The 15,981-nt window shown below is 46.5% G+C and overlaps 1 protein-coding gene across 1 annotated transcript in view; it reads left to right on the top strand.

Annotated features, from left to right (window-relative positions):
• Positions 1-15,981, top strand: part of si:ch211-106h4.4 (MAM and LDL-receptor class A domain-containing protein 1) — a 36,021-nt gene that overhangs the window by 4,903 nt on the left and 15,137 nt on the right. Inside the window, exons 10-34 of the mRNA XM_036985719.2 lie at positions 2,076-2,316; positions 2,407-2,675; positions 5,841-5,931; positions 6,140-6,280; positions 6,567-6,701; positions 7,034-7,161; positions 7,253-7,421; positions 7,658-7,777; positions 8,170-8,324; positions 8,809-8,904; positions 9,503-9,593; positions 9,878-10,000; positions 10,261-10,363; positions 10,524-10,674; positions 10,869-11,088; positions 11,413-11,536; positions 11,997-12,126; positions 12,221-12,299; positions 12,477-12,638; positions 12,729-12,854; positions 13,697-13,912; positions 14,172-14,291; positions 14,452-14,613; positions 14,839-14,930; positions 15,214-15,381. Of these exons, the coding sequence (XP_036841614.2) occupies positions 2,076-2,316; positions 2,407-2,675; positions 5,841-5,931; positions 6,140-6,280; positions 6,567-6,701; positions 7,034-7,161; positions 7,253-7,421; positions 7,658-7,777; positions 8,170-8,324; positions 8,809-8,904; positions 9,503-9,593; positions 9,878-10,000; positions 10,261-10,363; positions 10,524-10,674; positions 10,869-11,088; positions 11,413-11,536; positions 11,997-12,126; positions 12,221-12,299; positions 12,477-12,638; positions 12,729-12,854; positions 13,697-13,912; positions 14,172-14,291; positions 14,452-14,613; positions 14,839-14,930; positions 15,214-15,381 (3,612 nt within the window). The remainder of the gene's footprint in view (positions 1-2,075; positions 2,317-2,406; positions 2,676-5,840; positions 5,932-6,139; positions 6,281-6,566; positions 6,702-7,033; positions 7,162-7,252; positions 7,422-7,657; positions 7,778-8,169; positions 8,325-8,808; positions 8,905-9,502; positions 9,594-9,877; positions 10,001-10,260; positions 10,364-10,523; positions 10,675-10,868; positions 11,089-11,412; positions 11,537-11,996; positions 12,127-12,220; positions 12,300-12,476; positions 12,639-12,728; positions 12,855-13,696; positions 13,913-14,171; positions 14,292-14,451; positions 14,614-14,838; positions 14,931-15,213; positions 15,382-15,981) is intronic.

The following is a 15,981-nucleotide window of genomic DNA, read 5'->3' as shown; positions in this document are numbered from 1 at the left end:
TATGTGGGGTGGCCAGTCCTCTTCTGGCTGTGCCGGGTGGAGATTATAACAGAACATGGCCAAGATGTTCAAATGTTCATAAATGACCAGCATGGTCCAATAATAATAAGGCAGAACAGTTGAAACTGGAGCAGCAGCACGGCCAGGTGGACTGGGGACAGCAAGGAGTCATCATGTCAGGTAGTCCTGAGGCATGGTCCTAGGGCTCAGGTCCTCCGAGAGAGAGAAATAAAGAGAGAAAGAGAGAATTAGAGAGAGCACACTTAAATTCACACAGGACACTGAATAGGACAGGAGAAGTACTCCAGATATAACAAACTGACCCTAGCCCCCCGACACATAAACTACTGCAGCATAAATACTGGAGGCTGAGACAGGAGGGGTCAGGAGACCCCCGGACAGGGCCAAACAGGAAGGATATAACCCCACCCACTTTGCCAAAGCACAGCCCCCACACCACTAATGCAGTAATGAATAGTATTTCACTAAACATTTTCAAGGACAAAATTACACGTATTTAAGTATTTTTTTGTTGTAGTCGGGACAGTATCATTAGTAATCTCAAAAAAGAATACTTTAAAATAAAAAAAAAATCATTTGAATGTTTAGCTGCCATAGTATAATTTAAAAGTCTGTATTAAGGTGTCTGTAATAGAATATATATATGGCAAAAGTGGATGTAGACGGGAGGCAGCGCCAACTGGCCCAGCGTCGCCCGGATTCGGGGAGGGTTTGGCGGCTGGGTTGCACGGTGTTTCCCCTGACACATTGGTGCGGCAGGCTTCCAGGTTAAGCGAGCAGTGTGTCAAGAAAGGCAGCTTGGCAGGGTCATTTTTTGTGGTTCTCGACTTTCGCGTCTCCCAAGTCCGTACAAGAGTTGCAGCGATGGGACGTGACTGTAATGACCAATTTAGGCAGAAAAAAAACAACAGGCTACGGACTTGTGTCTGGTGTCAGTCTTCACTGAAGACTACCTGTGCTGGAGGACATCTGCAAGATGCTGCTGGCAGGGTTAAATAATAAATGAATGTCGTAGTTGTCTTTTTTGTTTGCTGTCACAGTTTACCATAAGGTGTAAAAAAAAATGACCAAACTAAATGTGTAACTAGTACTTCTGGCTGGATACTTTGTTTACTCTTACTGGAGGAGCTGCTTGAGTAGTTTCTTAATTGAGTAAATTACAATCTACTTTCACTAAAGTACAGATGTTCAGTACTTTACCCACCTCTGCAAATTATACGTAGCCTAACTAGAAAACGTGGGCGAGCATCCACACCGGAGGGAAGTTTATCGTTCTACAGTAGGCCCAAATCAATCAGCTGAGGGCCCAAATCAGCTCATCCACTCAGCCAGGGAAACAAACAGTAGCCTATTATTGGTTTTCACATCTTTCGTTATGTGGCAATGGATAGGCTAACGGGTAGCCATCAGAATGTAGTTTATTGTAATATAATTTAAAAAACAAGGGGTCTATTGCAACCGCCGATGGCACAAGATGATCGCCAGTTGATGTCTTGTTAAACCCGTATGCGCTAAATTCACCCGCACAGCTGATCTCAATTGCAACCATTATTGGTCACCTCATTTCCGCTCCCTAAAAGATGATGTTGGTGTTACCTTAGTCAGAGATCTGTGTATAATGATGAGATGCTCATGTCTCCAACCTAACAATGGGAGTCGTTGTCCCAAAAGCAGGAATCGCAGGCATCAAGTTTAGGCCTGCATATTACTAAGCCCACAGAAACGCATTGGGACAGATTTTGGTGAGAGTGAGCCCTCTCGCTTTGCCGCTTCCTCTTTGTCTTAGTCCTGCTTGCAACCAAAGTCCTTCATGATACGCTTTCCCTCTGGTTGGTGTTTTCATCAGAACAACTTAGTCCTTTTTATAACAGACTACGGGCGACTTACAGTATCTATTTGACAAGCGTTCTGTAAAATGCACCATTGAAAGCATCCTGTCGGGCTGTATCACCGCCTGGTACGGCAAATGCGCCGTCTCTACATTTTAACCATATACCATCTGTATTTTTCAATGTATTGTCATGTATTTTGACCACATTACGTGTGTTTTTCAGTTCATATTGGAGGCTGTGGTGGGTGGTAAGCAAGGTAGCATTGTCATAGACGACATAGTAGTGAGCAGCAGCAGCCATGTGAATGGCTCCTGTCCGGCGGAGAGAGAGTGCACCTTCCAGGGGTCCTTGTGTGGCCTGCAGGTGGAGATGTCTGGGGACTTCACCTGGAACAGAACCACCGGGGCCCTGGGAGCCAACACCTCCAGCCCAGCGCTGGATCACACTCTGGGTACTGAACTGGGTGAGAGAGATACGCACTCGCACGCACACAAGCAGGCACTCGTGTACACACACAAACTCATCCTGTATATGATGGTATGTTTTTGCTCAGGATACTACCTGAGTGCCCAGCTGTGGAACCACCACGTGGGTAGCAGGGGGCGTATGATAACGGGGGTGAACGATGCCACCCCTCGCAGTGGAGAGTGCTGGATGTTTTGGTACCACATGGAGGGCAGGGCCTCAGGGGAGCTCAACATCTATCTGCAGCCCTTCCCAGGCTCCAGGACCCAGACCCTACTGTGGAGCAGGACTGGAGACCAGGGAGATCGCTGGAGACACGGCCGAACTACGGTCCTCAGCCCTGATATACCTTACCAGGTACATGCAGACACTACTGGCACTGCTTTTACTGCTGCTGCTACTGGTGCTACTACTACTGGTGCTGCTACTACTACTGGTGCTACTACTACTGGTGCTACTACTACTGGTGCTACTACTATTGGTGCTACTACTACTATTACTACTGGTGCTACTACTACTGGTGCTACTACTACTGGTGCTACTACTACTGGTGCTACTACTACTGGTGCTACTACTACTGGTACTACTACTACTGCTACTAATACTACTGGTACTGCTACTACTACTACAACTACTACTACTACTGGTGCTACTACTACTGCTACTACTACTGGTACTCCTCCTACTGGTACTACTACTACTGGTGCTACTACTATTGGTGCTACTACTACTATTACTACTGGTGCTACTACTACTGGTGCTACTACTACTGGTGCTACTACTACTGGTACTACTACTACTGCTACTAATACTACTGGTACTGCTACTACTACTACAACTACTACTACTACTGGTGCTACTACTGGTGCTACTACTACTGCTACTACTACTGGTACTCCTCCTACTGGTACTACTACTACTGGTGCTACTACTGATGCTGCTCCTACTGGTACTCCTCCTACTGGTACTACTACTACTGGTGCTACTACTGATGCTGCTACTGCTACTACTACTGCTGCTGCTACTACTACTACTGGTGCTGATACTACTACTGGTGCTGATACTACTACTGGTGCTGCTACTACTACTGGTGCTACTACTACTATTTCTACTTCTATTACTCTTACTCCTACTACTACTACTGCTGCTTCTGCCTCTTCTACCACTACTATTACTATTACTTATGCTACTACTGCAACAACTGCTGCTGCTGCTACTGCTACCACTATTACTACTACTACTGGTGCTACTACTACTACTGTTGCTGCTACTACTGCTACTATTATTACTGCTACTGCTACCACTATTACTACTACTACTGGTGATACTACCACTACTGTTGCTGCTACTACTGCTACTATTATTACTGCTACTGCTACCACTATTACTACTACTACTGGTGCTACTACTACTACTGTTGCTGCTACTACTGCTACTATTATTACTGCTACTGCTACCACTATTACTACTACTACTGGTGATACTACCACTACTGTTGCTGCTACTACTGCTACTATTATTACTGCTACTACTACTACTGCTGCTACTATGGATTATTTGTAATGGAGATTAAGTAATCAAATTACAAAAATGAGGTAACTGTAATCAGCACGGACGACTTAAAAACATTTTTAATCAGGATTATAGTTACTTTCTTAAACAGCTAATGATATTGGGGCGGCAGGGTAGCCTAGTGGTTAGAGCGTTGGACTAGTAACCGTAAGGTTGCAAGTTCAAACCCCTGCTGCTGCTGCTACCACTACTACCACTATTACTACTACTACTGGTGCTACAGTAAAAATCTGTCGTTCTGCCCCTGAACAGACAGTTAACCCACTGTTCCTAGGCCGTCATTGAAAATAAGAATTCGTTCTTAACTGACTTGCCTAGTTAAATAAAGTTATATATATAAAAAAAATGAGGATTTCTTCATCCAATATGAATAGGAACATTTGATAACACTTCGTCAGCACTGCTGTCATTTTGTGCACCCTCAAGACTTCTGACATGCCCTCAGCTCGGCAAGATTCTATTGTCCTGCTGATCGCCCGTCAAGGGTGCGTGGCTTCTTTTGTATTCCAATTGATTGAATCGATAGGTAAGGCTACCAAACCATTTTACCACAGGCCTGGTCAATCAGAAAGTTGTCTGGACTCCATAGAGTTGCTGCTTTGTAGTGTATTTACAGTTCACTTTCACTCTGTCTCTGAGTAGCGGGGAAGAAAATGCTTTCTAATTGAGCAACATTTCAAACCATGAACTATCGAACCTATTGTCCAACCCAAATGTTATGATAATCTGTGGTTAAGGTTATATCTTGATTCAGTATCTTGAATCATGCATTCCTGCTCGGACATGCTAATTAATTTGAACAATTGATTTATTGAATCATACCATTTTAGTAGTCTATTAGACTTAAGTCATTTGAGTGGGTTTAAGATAAGATCATTAGACTACTCGTGTGTTCTATTGCCTGACTCCGCATGACCAGATTTGTTGGCTTGTGCCACCAATTGAAAACGTTAGGAAAAAGTTTATTTTGAGCCCTGTGGATGGTCTCACAATATAAAATATAATGTGAATTATAGCATTTGTATGCTTTCACACCAGTCCCCAAATTAGAAATAGTCGTGTTACTATATTTTAGTTGCAGTTAAAATATGCCCGGGGTGTTAGAATTTAAAGTAATCCAAAAGTAATCGCTTACGTTACTGATTACTTTATTTTTTCATGTTAAAAGTAATCTGCCCCAACACGGACTTACTACACAACTGAATTGAAATCGCATTGACCCCAACTGTGGTGTTTGCATGTGAAAGCTAAACACACATTTTGGTCGTACATGAATTAACACTAGAAGTAGATCCACACCGATAAAGTGTTTTACCACATGTGAACCGTTAAACATCTGATTGAGCGTCATAAATCATCTTCCAATGAAAAGATAAAGAAAAGAGGAGTCTTGCTTTTCTGCGCTGGAGATAAAACAGCTGGCACGTACATGGTTGAGTTTGTCACAAAGTCCGCCATGGTCTGCGATATATAATCTTTGGATAATCTGAAAAAATTGAAATATACCCTCAACACAATCAGAGTCAGTCTGGTGAGTGCTGACGTGCAATCTGCAGTCAGGTTGTGCACTTCAACCCTTCAGTAGACCACTAAAGCTGTACTAGCACACACAGAGAGTCAGAATGAGAGTACGGGGTGATATCTAGGCATCCTATTGGCACCCTATTCCCTAAATAGTGCACTACTTTTGACCAGAGCCCTACAGTGGTGCACTATATAGGGAATATAGTGCCATTTCAGACAAACCCTAGATATAGTATGACTTCTACTCTGGAATTCCGCTGAGGAAACCTTCAGCTGAGGACCACTGTTTACTGTACCCTGTAATCTACTTTCCCACTAATTTACACGTGTGAAGCATGGACCCTGTACGTATTGTCGTACAATCAAACACAGACCGTTAATAGATAGACTCACTAAGATTACAGCAATGTGTTTCCTGATTGACAGGTCATCTTTGAGGCTGTGGCCGGGGATGGCCGGGAGGGGGACATTGCCATTGATGACCTCACCCTTGTTAATGGGCCGTGTCCACCACAAGGTGAGTGTGTCAATGAATCGATGACCAGTGGGATGTTAATGTAAGAAACTACAAAATACACACAGAAACCAGAAAGGCTCTGAAAGCTATTCTTACTATGTGTGTGTTCTTGAGTTCGTGCATGCGTCCATCCATATGTGTGTGCACGTAAGTCCATCAGTGTGTGTGTGTGTGTGTGTGTGTGTGTGTGTGTGTGTGTGTTCTGCAGGGTTCTGTGACTTTGAGATTGACTACTGTGGCTGGCTGAACAGTCCCCCAGCTGTGTCAGGAGTGGACTGGGAATGGTGGTCAGGGTCCAGTGGAGGGCGCTTCTCTCCAACAGTGGACCACACCACCAACTCTGGCCAGGGTAGGCTGACGGTGTGACTGAAGGGGTTTGATCCTAGGTCAACTGTCTGTGCCACAAGATCGTATTTGACCGCTGAGCTAAAGTCTTAGCTCAACTTTAGGCTTGGGGAGCTTTAACAAGTCTTCAAGCCTGTGTGACCAATTGAGTTTGAGCCCTGGTCGGCCCTGTGCCACAAGACAGCGTTAGCCTGCTGAAGTTTATACCCAGGGCACAGCGTTTCCCGCTGTCGTTTTCGTTGTCTAAAGAAAATGGCTTTACTTGTGTTTGTTGTGGCTCTCCTCTCCAGGACACTACATCATCTTTACGACAGGTGTATTTTCCTCTGGACTGGAGATTACCCAGCTGCAGAGTGAACCAATGGAGGCGGCAGAGAATGCATGTATAGAGTTCTGGTACTTCATGGACATGTGGGGACCCATGGGTAAGTAGCCTAAACCGGCTCTGATATGGCTGTAAATGGTGAAGGATATAATGCAAAACAATAAACCGATCTTGCATGCACAGGAGGTTGGCGGCGCCTTAATTGGGCTTGTGGTAATGGCTGGAGTGAAGTCAGTGGAATGGTGTCCAATACATCCAACATGGTTTCCAGGTGTTTGATGCCATTCCATTTGCTCCGTTCCGGCCATTATTATGAGCCGTCCTCCCCACAGCAGCCTCCTGTGCGTGTAATACCATGCCACTATAGGGCCTACTGGTGTCATACATACCCCCCCAAAAAAGTGTGCATTTAGTGTTTGCTTCCCTCCCCAGACCAGATGGAGCTGACAGTCTATGTGAACGAGACGGGTGTTCTACGTTCGATATGGAGCAGATTTGGTAAACTCGACCCAATCTGGTATCAGGCCATGGTGGACTACAACGCTACAGGACCACACCAGGTCAGACAACGGTCAACCAATCAGACAGCGGTCAACCAATGTACCAGTGAGCATTCAAGTAGACATTGTTGGACCATGTGTTTTGTTGCAGATCATATTTTCTACCAGGCGCCCCGGCAGCGAAGACGGAGGAATAGCCCTGGATGACATCCACGTTAGGATGAACCTGACCTGTGCAGAGCTGATCCCAACCACTTCAGCCCCCACCACAGTACCCACCACCCCTCCAGCCACTCCTATGGACTGCACCTTTGAACATGGTGAGGCACAGAGAAGAGGCTTGCTAGGAAATCAACCTGGTCCCAGATCTGTTTTCCAATCCCTCCTAGTTTAGCCTGAAATTCCAAGAAGATTTACTTAGGTCTGATTGGCATTAAGAATGAGTTGCGGGGAGGGTTCAGCTTCATAAAGGAGCACTGTGAAGGAAGCAATAACATACGCCAGTAGCAGAGAAGATGGGAAATGAGATTAAAATGTTCCTGTCTTTCCCCATCAGGCCTGTGTAACTGTGTCCAGGAGACCGATGACGCCTTCGACTGGGTCCACTCCCAAGGCCTGCAGGTGGACCAGCCATGGAATGGACCGCTGTACGACCACACGGTCGGAAATGACAAAGGTACTGTTCTGGACCTGAAGAGCTAGCTACTGTCATGGACGTTTTACACAGGGACATTCCAAATACATTTTTAAATCAAACATTGTTTATTATCAGCATGCTGGAGAGGTCACTGTCAAACTTAGATGCATAAAGTACCGGTCTGAAGTGAGCTTCCCCCACGGGGCAGTCCCGTTAGATCTCTTTATATACTGGTTACACGTTACATAGGCATAGTTCATAGGGTTGGTTCCGTCATGCGTCTGGCACCGTCTCCTACATATTCTGGCCGTTCTGCCAGATGGTCCAAAGCAGGGGGTCATGTCGCCTTGTGCGTCTGCCACAAGTGTCACTCAAAGTGGCGAAGACTGTCATTTAATAAATGGCTGCTTTGTGTCCTGTGTGTGTGACAGGGTTTTACCTGATGGTGAATATGTCTGGTAGCGTGGACGGTGAGACCGCGGTCGTCTCTGTTCCTCTTCCGTTCCAAACCACGGACCTCTGCGTTGGCTTCTGGTATTACATGTTGGGACCCTCTGTGTCCAATCTGGACCTCTTAGTGCAGACGGTATGTACGGTAGACAGCTACTACAGTATGGGCTGCTTTCCCAGACACAGACTCAACCGGGTCTTGGACTGAAAAGTACTTTCAATTCAGAATCCAAATTGAGCTTGTTTTTTTAGTCCGGGACTAGGCTTAATCTCTGTCCTAGCCGTATATTTTTTTACACAGATGTTTTATAAGGAGTTTTACAACTCTGGGCCTTAGTTACTTTATAATAAACATACAGAATTCCCTGATGACTGCTATTGCCCAAATCATTGTCAATATATGTATTAGTGGCGAGGGGCTTTAGAGTAACAGCCTTCTACAGTTGGTTGAACTGACGGTTGAACAAGTGCCTTTCATCACCAAGCTTTTATGTCATTGTTCTCTAACTTGCACATAACTACCTACTCAACTAATAGTTCTGTTTTTTTCAATGCGTCACCTATAAGAGTACTGTAACATTTAGTACTACATGGAACTATAATCATTCTCTTCATGGTAGAAAACATCAAGAACTGTGGTGTGGACTCGCCAAGGCAGCCAGGATTCAGAGTGGATGAATGCACAGGTTCAACTCGGCATAGTAGACACACAGGAGGTATGCGCGCACGCGCGCACACACACACACACACACACACACACAGTGGTAATGAGGGCTCAGAACAGGGCAGCACGGCTGACCCTTGGATGTACACAGAGAGCTAATATTAATAATATGCATGTCAATCTCTCCTGGTTCAAAGTAGAGGAAGATATTGACTTCATCAATACTTGTATATGTGAGAGGTTTACCTGATGGTACACACACATGCACATTGACATGTTGAATGCACCGAGCTGTCTGTTTGAACTACTGGCGCGCAGCTCGGACACCCATGCATAGCCCACAAGACATGCCACGAGGTCTCTTCACAGTCCCCAAGTCCAGAACAGACTATGGGAGGCGCACACTACTACATAGAGCCATGACTACATGGGACTCTATTCCATATCAAGTAACAGATGCAAGCAGTGAATTATATTTTTTTAAACAGATAAAAATACACCTTATTGAACAATGTGTGGTGAAATCTGTGAATGTATTGTAATGTTTTGAAAATTGTATAAACTTCCTTTTGCTGGACCCTAGGAAGAGTAGCTGCTGCATTAGCTAATGGGGATCCATAATAAATGCATATGTATGATCTGTGGTCTAGGTTCAGTTCTCTGGAAGCAGGAATACCTCTGGCAGTGGGTTTATAGCCATCGATGATGTCACTGTCAAGGAAGGGGCCTGCAAAGATCAACGTAAGAGATGCGTTCATCATGGCTGTATAAACAGACTGCCCTGTGAAGCATTTTTTAACACTGAAAGTGTATATAATTGTTGTTATTATATTGCCACTAATGCACATAGTATAACCTATGTCGATCATATCACTTACTAGAGTTCCATTTCATTCTGTGGGGTTACACCATATCAAACACATCATGTAGGCAATATATTTCCTCACTGATTTGAGACTATGAGGATATTCTAAATCGGGAGTGGATGGGGAGGCATCAGGGTAATAAGTGTTTGCTTCATACAGATCCGTGTGGATTTGAGGTAGACTCCTGGTGTGACTTTGAGGTAGACGTGAGTCACAAGGGGCGCTGGGGCCGTTTGAGAGGCAGGAAGGACCGACTGGACCACACCTACAGAACTGAGAATGGTGAGTGCTATTATGGCCCAATATCATTGTGTTTGGGAAGGGTGGTAGAAAAGGAAGGGAGACATCTTTTTTTTGTTGAACCTTATCTAACCAGGAAGTCCCACCTGGCCATCTTCAGGAAGCAGGTCAAACAGTAGTCATTCATGGCATTGTTTGGCTGCGAATTTAGCTGGTGCAAAAGTGGGATTTGAGCACCCGTTAAAGTGCTGCGTAAATCCAATCTATTATGATGGCAATTATTGATTGTCTGTGTCCTGTAGGTTTCTATCTGACTGTGTTGAAACGGAACTCCGAAGAGATCGAGGTGGCTCAGTTGCTTTCTTCAGAGCTAAGCTCTACCACAGGGATGTGTGTTCGTTTCTGGTGAGCTCAGTCCCTCGCTGTTACCTCACTCTCCTCTCCTCACCTTTCTTTTCCCTTCTCACCCCTTAGCCTCGTTTCTCACCTCACTCTCCTACTAAAAACCTCACCCCACAATCTTCTCATTTCACCTCTGCCCTGATCTCTGACTCCTCGCCTCTAGGTACTGGCTGCCTGCTGGCTCCACTGACCGTCTGTCAGTGCATGTCCTGAGGAGCGAGGAGCAGGGCCTGGCTCTGTGGCAGCGTTCTGGAGCTTCCTCTACAGGCTGGGAGGTGGCAGAACTCACTGTGTCCGCCCCTAACACCTTTAAGGTTAGCTCCGCTAGCTAGCTACCGCAACACTGTACGCATTCTAATTGGCTGTGATACCAGCCATTCCTATGACCAGGTATCCTCATTGGAAAGTGGAATGGCGAGTGACTGATGGATATCTTTCCACTTTCTTCTGACTTCACACGCCCACAAACCTCCCATCCCCTCACCCCACACACCGCACACACTCTCAGGTGGTTTTCAGAGCAGAGCACGCGCCGGGCTCTGATTCGACGGTGCAGATTGATGACGTGTCTATGAGGGAAGGAGCCTGTACTCCCACGGGCAGCTGTGACTTTGAGTCTGGCCAGTGTACCTGGGTCAACGAGGCCCGGACAAGCGGACACGACTGGGTACAGGCAGACGGACGCTTCCATGGCCCAGACACTGACCACACCAGTCAGACACCAGAGGGTGAGAGCTTGGACCACAGGCACCGCAGGCAGTTACAAAGAGAAACACGTCGATCGATCCAGGTCAACTAGTTGAAAATCATGCTAGAATAGGATTCCCTTCCAATTAGACCTGTGAAAAGAAGATGCTCTCAGTCAACTTACCTAGTAAAATAACGGAAAATAAACACGGAGATTGTACACACATCGTTTTAGTAGCTTAATGTGGTGCAGCCGGACATCAAAGCCCATTTTCCTGTGCATCAGATACTCAAGCTGAAATGATAGTTGCTGCCTTATGATGATGACTGATGTATACCTATATTGTGATCTGTTCTCCTATCAGGGAGGTTTTTGCTGAGCCCGGCCCTGCCACAGAACCAGAGCAGTCGGGCCGTGGTGGTCTCCGAGTGGATCCGGTCTCAGACTGAAGCCACCTGCCTTACCATCTGGTACCACATGAATGGCAGGTCAGAGCCTAGACTTACTGGGACTTGACTTTTCTTAGAGGGGAAGTTATTTTGTGTGGTGTCCGGTACATTAAAACCACATATGACAAGTTACATACATTCAAAAACAAGACATACACACCCCACCCTCTGGTTGGAGTAATTTACGTTTTAGTAATTTAGCAGACACTTATCGAGAAGCAGTTTAAGGTTAAGTGCCTTGCTCGAGGGCACATCAACAGATGTTTTTTCTTCATCTAGTCGGCTCGGGGATTCGAACCAGCGACTTTTTGGTTACTGGCCCAACGCTCTTAAAGATTAGGCTACCTGCCACCGTATGGAACGTTACTATTGTAATGACCTGTATATGAACTACTACTATTGGGATAGCAGGCTCTATATTGGTAAAGTGTGGTAGGAGTCAACATTTCTCTAATAGAATAATTATCGGCCCTCCCTTTATGTGTTCCTTATTGTGCAGTGAGTCTGGGGCCCTGCGCGTGTTTGAGCGCTCTGGTCCAACAAAACAAGAGTTACTGTTTGAGACCCAGTCTGGGGGATCCAACTGGACCCGTTTTTCTGGCTCTGTGGAGAAGTCCGGCCCATTCCAGGTACAGTGACTGAGTGACTGGTTTAACGCTTTGTAAGCAGCTCACACACTGGTCCTGCTCATCTGAGTGTACTTTCTAACCCCTGTCTGTCTAGGTGCTGATAGACGCAGAATCTGGAGACCGTGGATTTATTGCTGTTGATGACATCATTGTAACGCCAGGGCTTTGTCCAGGTACAGTACAAACCATGTGGAAGGCTTTATAGCTATAGTTGTAGACTGGTTATGGGAAAATCAAAACAGCAAGGCTAACTGTCCCTGTCCTCTGTCGGCCCTTGTCCCCTACACCTGTTTCGGTCCCCCCATACCCTATTCCATGTCCTTCCATCCCACGTTCACCTGTCCCGACAGACAATGGGACCAGCGGCGACTTTGTGGGGTGCTCCTTTGAGAACGGCACCTGTGATTGGGCGGATGTCAGTGTGGGCCAGTTTACCTGGCAGCGGGGCAGGAATGGCACTACCGCGGAAAACACTGGCCCGTCACTAGACCACACCCTGGGCACTGAGCTGGGTAAGACACACACACACACACACATTTAAGACACACACCACCCTTGTAGTTATACTTGAACTCCCCTCTGTTTACTCTGTATTCCTCCAGGCTGGTACATGGCGGTGGAGTCTAGCCGTGGGGATGTGGACAGCTTTGCAGCGCTGCAGAGTCCCACCATGAAGCAGGCCAGTGCTGTGTGCTTGCTGGAGTTCTACTACCACATGTATGGAACAGGTAAGATGCTCCAACACATCTGCACGCGTGCGTAACAAGTGCTGTGTGTTTCTGCGGGCTTGCACGTACAGGTAACTGCCCAAATAAAGGGAACGCCAACATAAAGTGATTTTATAGTGCGATGGGCCACCGCGAGCCACCAGAACAGCTTCCATACATTGCTATAGATTCTACAAGTGTCTGGAACTCCATATACATTTCATCCTTTGGTGTTTTGTTGTTGGTGGTGGAAAACGGTGTCTCAGGCGGCGCTCCAGGATCTCCCTTAAGGCTTCAACTGGGTTGAGCTCTGATGACTGAGACGGCCTTGGCGTAGGATTGACATCGTTTTCATGCTCATCAAACCATTCAGGGACCACTCGTGCTCCGTGGATGGGGAGCATTGTCGTCCTATAGGAACATAGCCACGGTAGCCAAAATAATGGCCAGCCCAGCATGATGGGCTGTTAATTGCTTAATTAGCTCAGGAGCTACACCTGTGTGGAAGCACCTTCTTTCAATATACTTTTTACCTGTATGTGCACGTTTTGCGTCTATGCGTGTTTATAAGGGCCGGGATGATACCAGTACCGTGATACTCGTTAGTATCGTGGCAAGGAAACAAAACACAAAGCGGATTTAACTTCTTTAGGAAAACAGACCTAATGTTGGAAACAAACATCATTATGTTGTCATCCCGAGTCACATTTATTTTTTTCCCAAGCTATAGCACACAATGTTTTTACATACAGCAGGTTTTTAAAGGACCAAAGAGTTTGGTCTGCTTATGTTTAAATTTTTTGGTATGGGCCGTCGTAGTGTTTATGGGTGTGTGCATTGTGTGTGTGCTTGCGTTGATGCAGGTGTAGGGGAACTCCGTGTGCTTCTTCAGGAGGGTTCCAGGACCACTCCTCTGTGGTGGCGGTCGGGGGACCAGGGGGACGCGTGGCGTCGGGGGGAGGTGATCGTGGGTCGTACCCCCCATGTGTTCACCCTGTTCTTCCAGGCGACCAGGACCTTCAGTCAGCTAGGGGACATCGCCATTGACGACATCCTCTTCCTCAACTGTAGTCTGCCTGGTGAGCAGCAAACACACAAAGTGACTGTAGACAGGGGTTGTGTTGCAGAGGAAGGGAAACAATTACGCTATAAAATACAATGGCAATATCCTAAGTGGTCAATTGCATTTAGGGGAATATAGTATAGCAAAATATAGCATAGTATTAGCTGTCTATTACAGGAGCTACAGTATATAGATTGAATCTCACTTTGCTCCAGTGCTGATTTTAAAGCAGGTTGAGCGAGTCTTTGCTGAACTCTGTTTTCGCTCCCCTTCAGAGCCCCAGGACTCCTGTCCAGCTGGAGTGTTCACCTGCTCTAACCGTGTGTGTGTGGCGCAGAGCCGAGTGTGTGACTACACCGACGACTGTGGGGATGGGACTGACGAGGCCGACTGTGGTGAGTGAGAAGGACCGTTTGGCACGCAGGAAAACCTTGGTTCATACTTTTAACCAGGACCTGGAGTTTTTCCTGGTCAGGTCACATAATAATAACAAAGAGCTCTAATCGGGTTGGTTGTATCCTGAGTGTTCCCTTTCCTCTGTCTGCGTGTATCCAGAGAAGCAGGGTTACGAAGGGCACTGCAGCTTTGAGCAGGGCCTGTGCTCCTGGGAGGAGAGTGAGGTGGACACCCCCGGGGCTGACTGGACCTTCCAGAAGGGAGAGAGCGCCTGGCCTCAACACGGGCCGCCGAGGGACCACACCAAAAACAACGGAGCAGGTAGGTCCACTCGGTGCACTTCGAGACAGATTATAGTGTGTGGATCGGGGAGTTCAAGAATTGCCCTCTGGCCATCCCCGTGGTCTTTCGTCACAGACTTATAGAGTAGCAACGCTCCTGAGAGATTTACTTCAGGGTGCTGAGATTACCGTCCCCCCACTACTGTCGGTGGTGTAGATACAGGCCGGTTCTTTGTGATAGAACGAGGTCGTCTTTATGTTTCAGGGCACTATGTGATTCCCGGGAGCCACCTGACTGAGAAGGGCCAGACATCAGAGCTGCTTTCCAGCACTCTGCTACCCAGCTCCAACTGCACCGTGAGTCGCTCTATGTTCACAACCACTCTGTCAATCGCTATCTATATGGTTCACAATGAACACAAATGTTACACCAGCACATAGAGTTGGCTAGAGGGCGCACTTGCCACAAAAGCCTGTTTTAGGCCGCGATAGTGCTGCCTGTGCCGTCACAGAAACGATCAGGGCAAAGATAGGAAGTGTGCCCTCTCTCCATCTCTATGCACCAACAGCAGTACCGAAGCCTCCTCAAGCTAGTCTGTAGTTCTCTCAGTGAGACGCTGCTCTCTGTCTCTCCCTACAGGTGAGGTTCTTCTACTACAGTCAGGATGAGGAGACGGCCAGTCTGACTATGAGGCTGAGGACAGACCAGGATGGGGCTGATGACACTGTGCTGTGGACCAGAGACTCATCACAGGACTACAGCTGGCACAGGGCAGAGGTCATACTGTTCATACCGGTCAACAGCAAGGTCAGAGAGGACAACACACATACACATACAAACACACACACACAGGCATTTGTGACATCGAGATTATTTAGTGTGTATTGCATAACAGATTGGATGGCTCATTGGTGTCAAATTAAAATATAATTTTATTTGTGACATGTGCCGAAAACAACAGGTGTATAACTTACCGTGAAATGCTTACTTAACCAACGATGCAGTTAAGAAAATCGAATAACTAAAATATTTACTAGATAAACTAAAGGGGGAAAAAAAACAGTAATGAGGTTAAATACAAGGGGTACCTGTACCGGGTCAATGTGCAGGGGTACAGGTTAGAGGTAATACGTAGGTAGGGGTTAAGTGACTATGCATAGATAACAAACAGCGAGTAGCAGCAGTGTAAAAACAAAGGGAGGAGGGGTGGCAATGTAAATAGTCCGGGTGGCCATATGATTAATTGTTCAGCAGTCTTATGGCTTGAGGATAGAAGCTGTTAAGGAGCCTTTTGGACCTAGACTTGGCACTCCGGTACCGCTTGCCGCGCGATAGCAGAGAGAACAGTCTATGACTTGGGTGACTGTAGTCTTTGACAATTCTTTGGGCCTTCCTCTGACACAGCCT

This window comes from Oncorhynchus mykiss, chromosome 8 (assembly GCF_057628025.1).
Source record: "Oncorhynchus mykiss isolate SJ-2025 chromosome 8, ASM5762802v1, whole genome shotgun sequence".
Lineage (NCBI taxonomy): Eukaryota > Metazoa > Chordata > Actinopteri > Salmoniformes > Salmonidae > Oncorhynchus > Oncorhynchus mykiss.
Note: the sequence above shows the minus strand (reverse complement) of the source record. Positions and strands in the feature narration are given on the sequence as shown.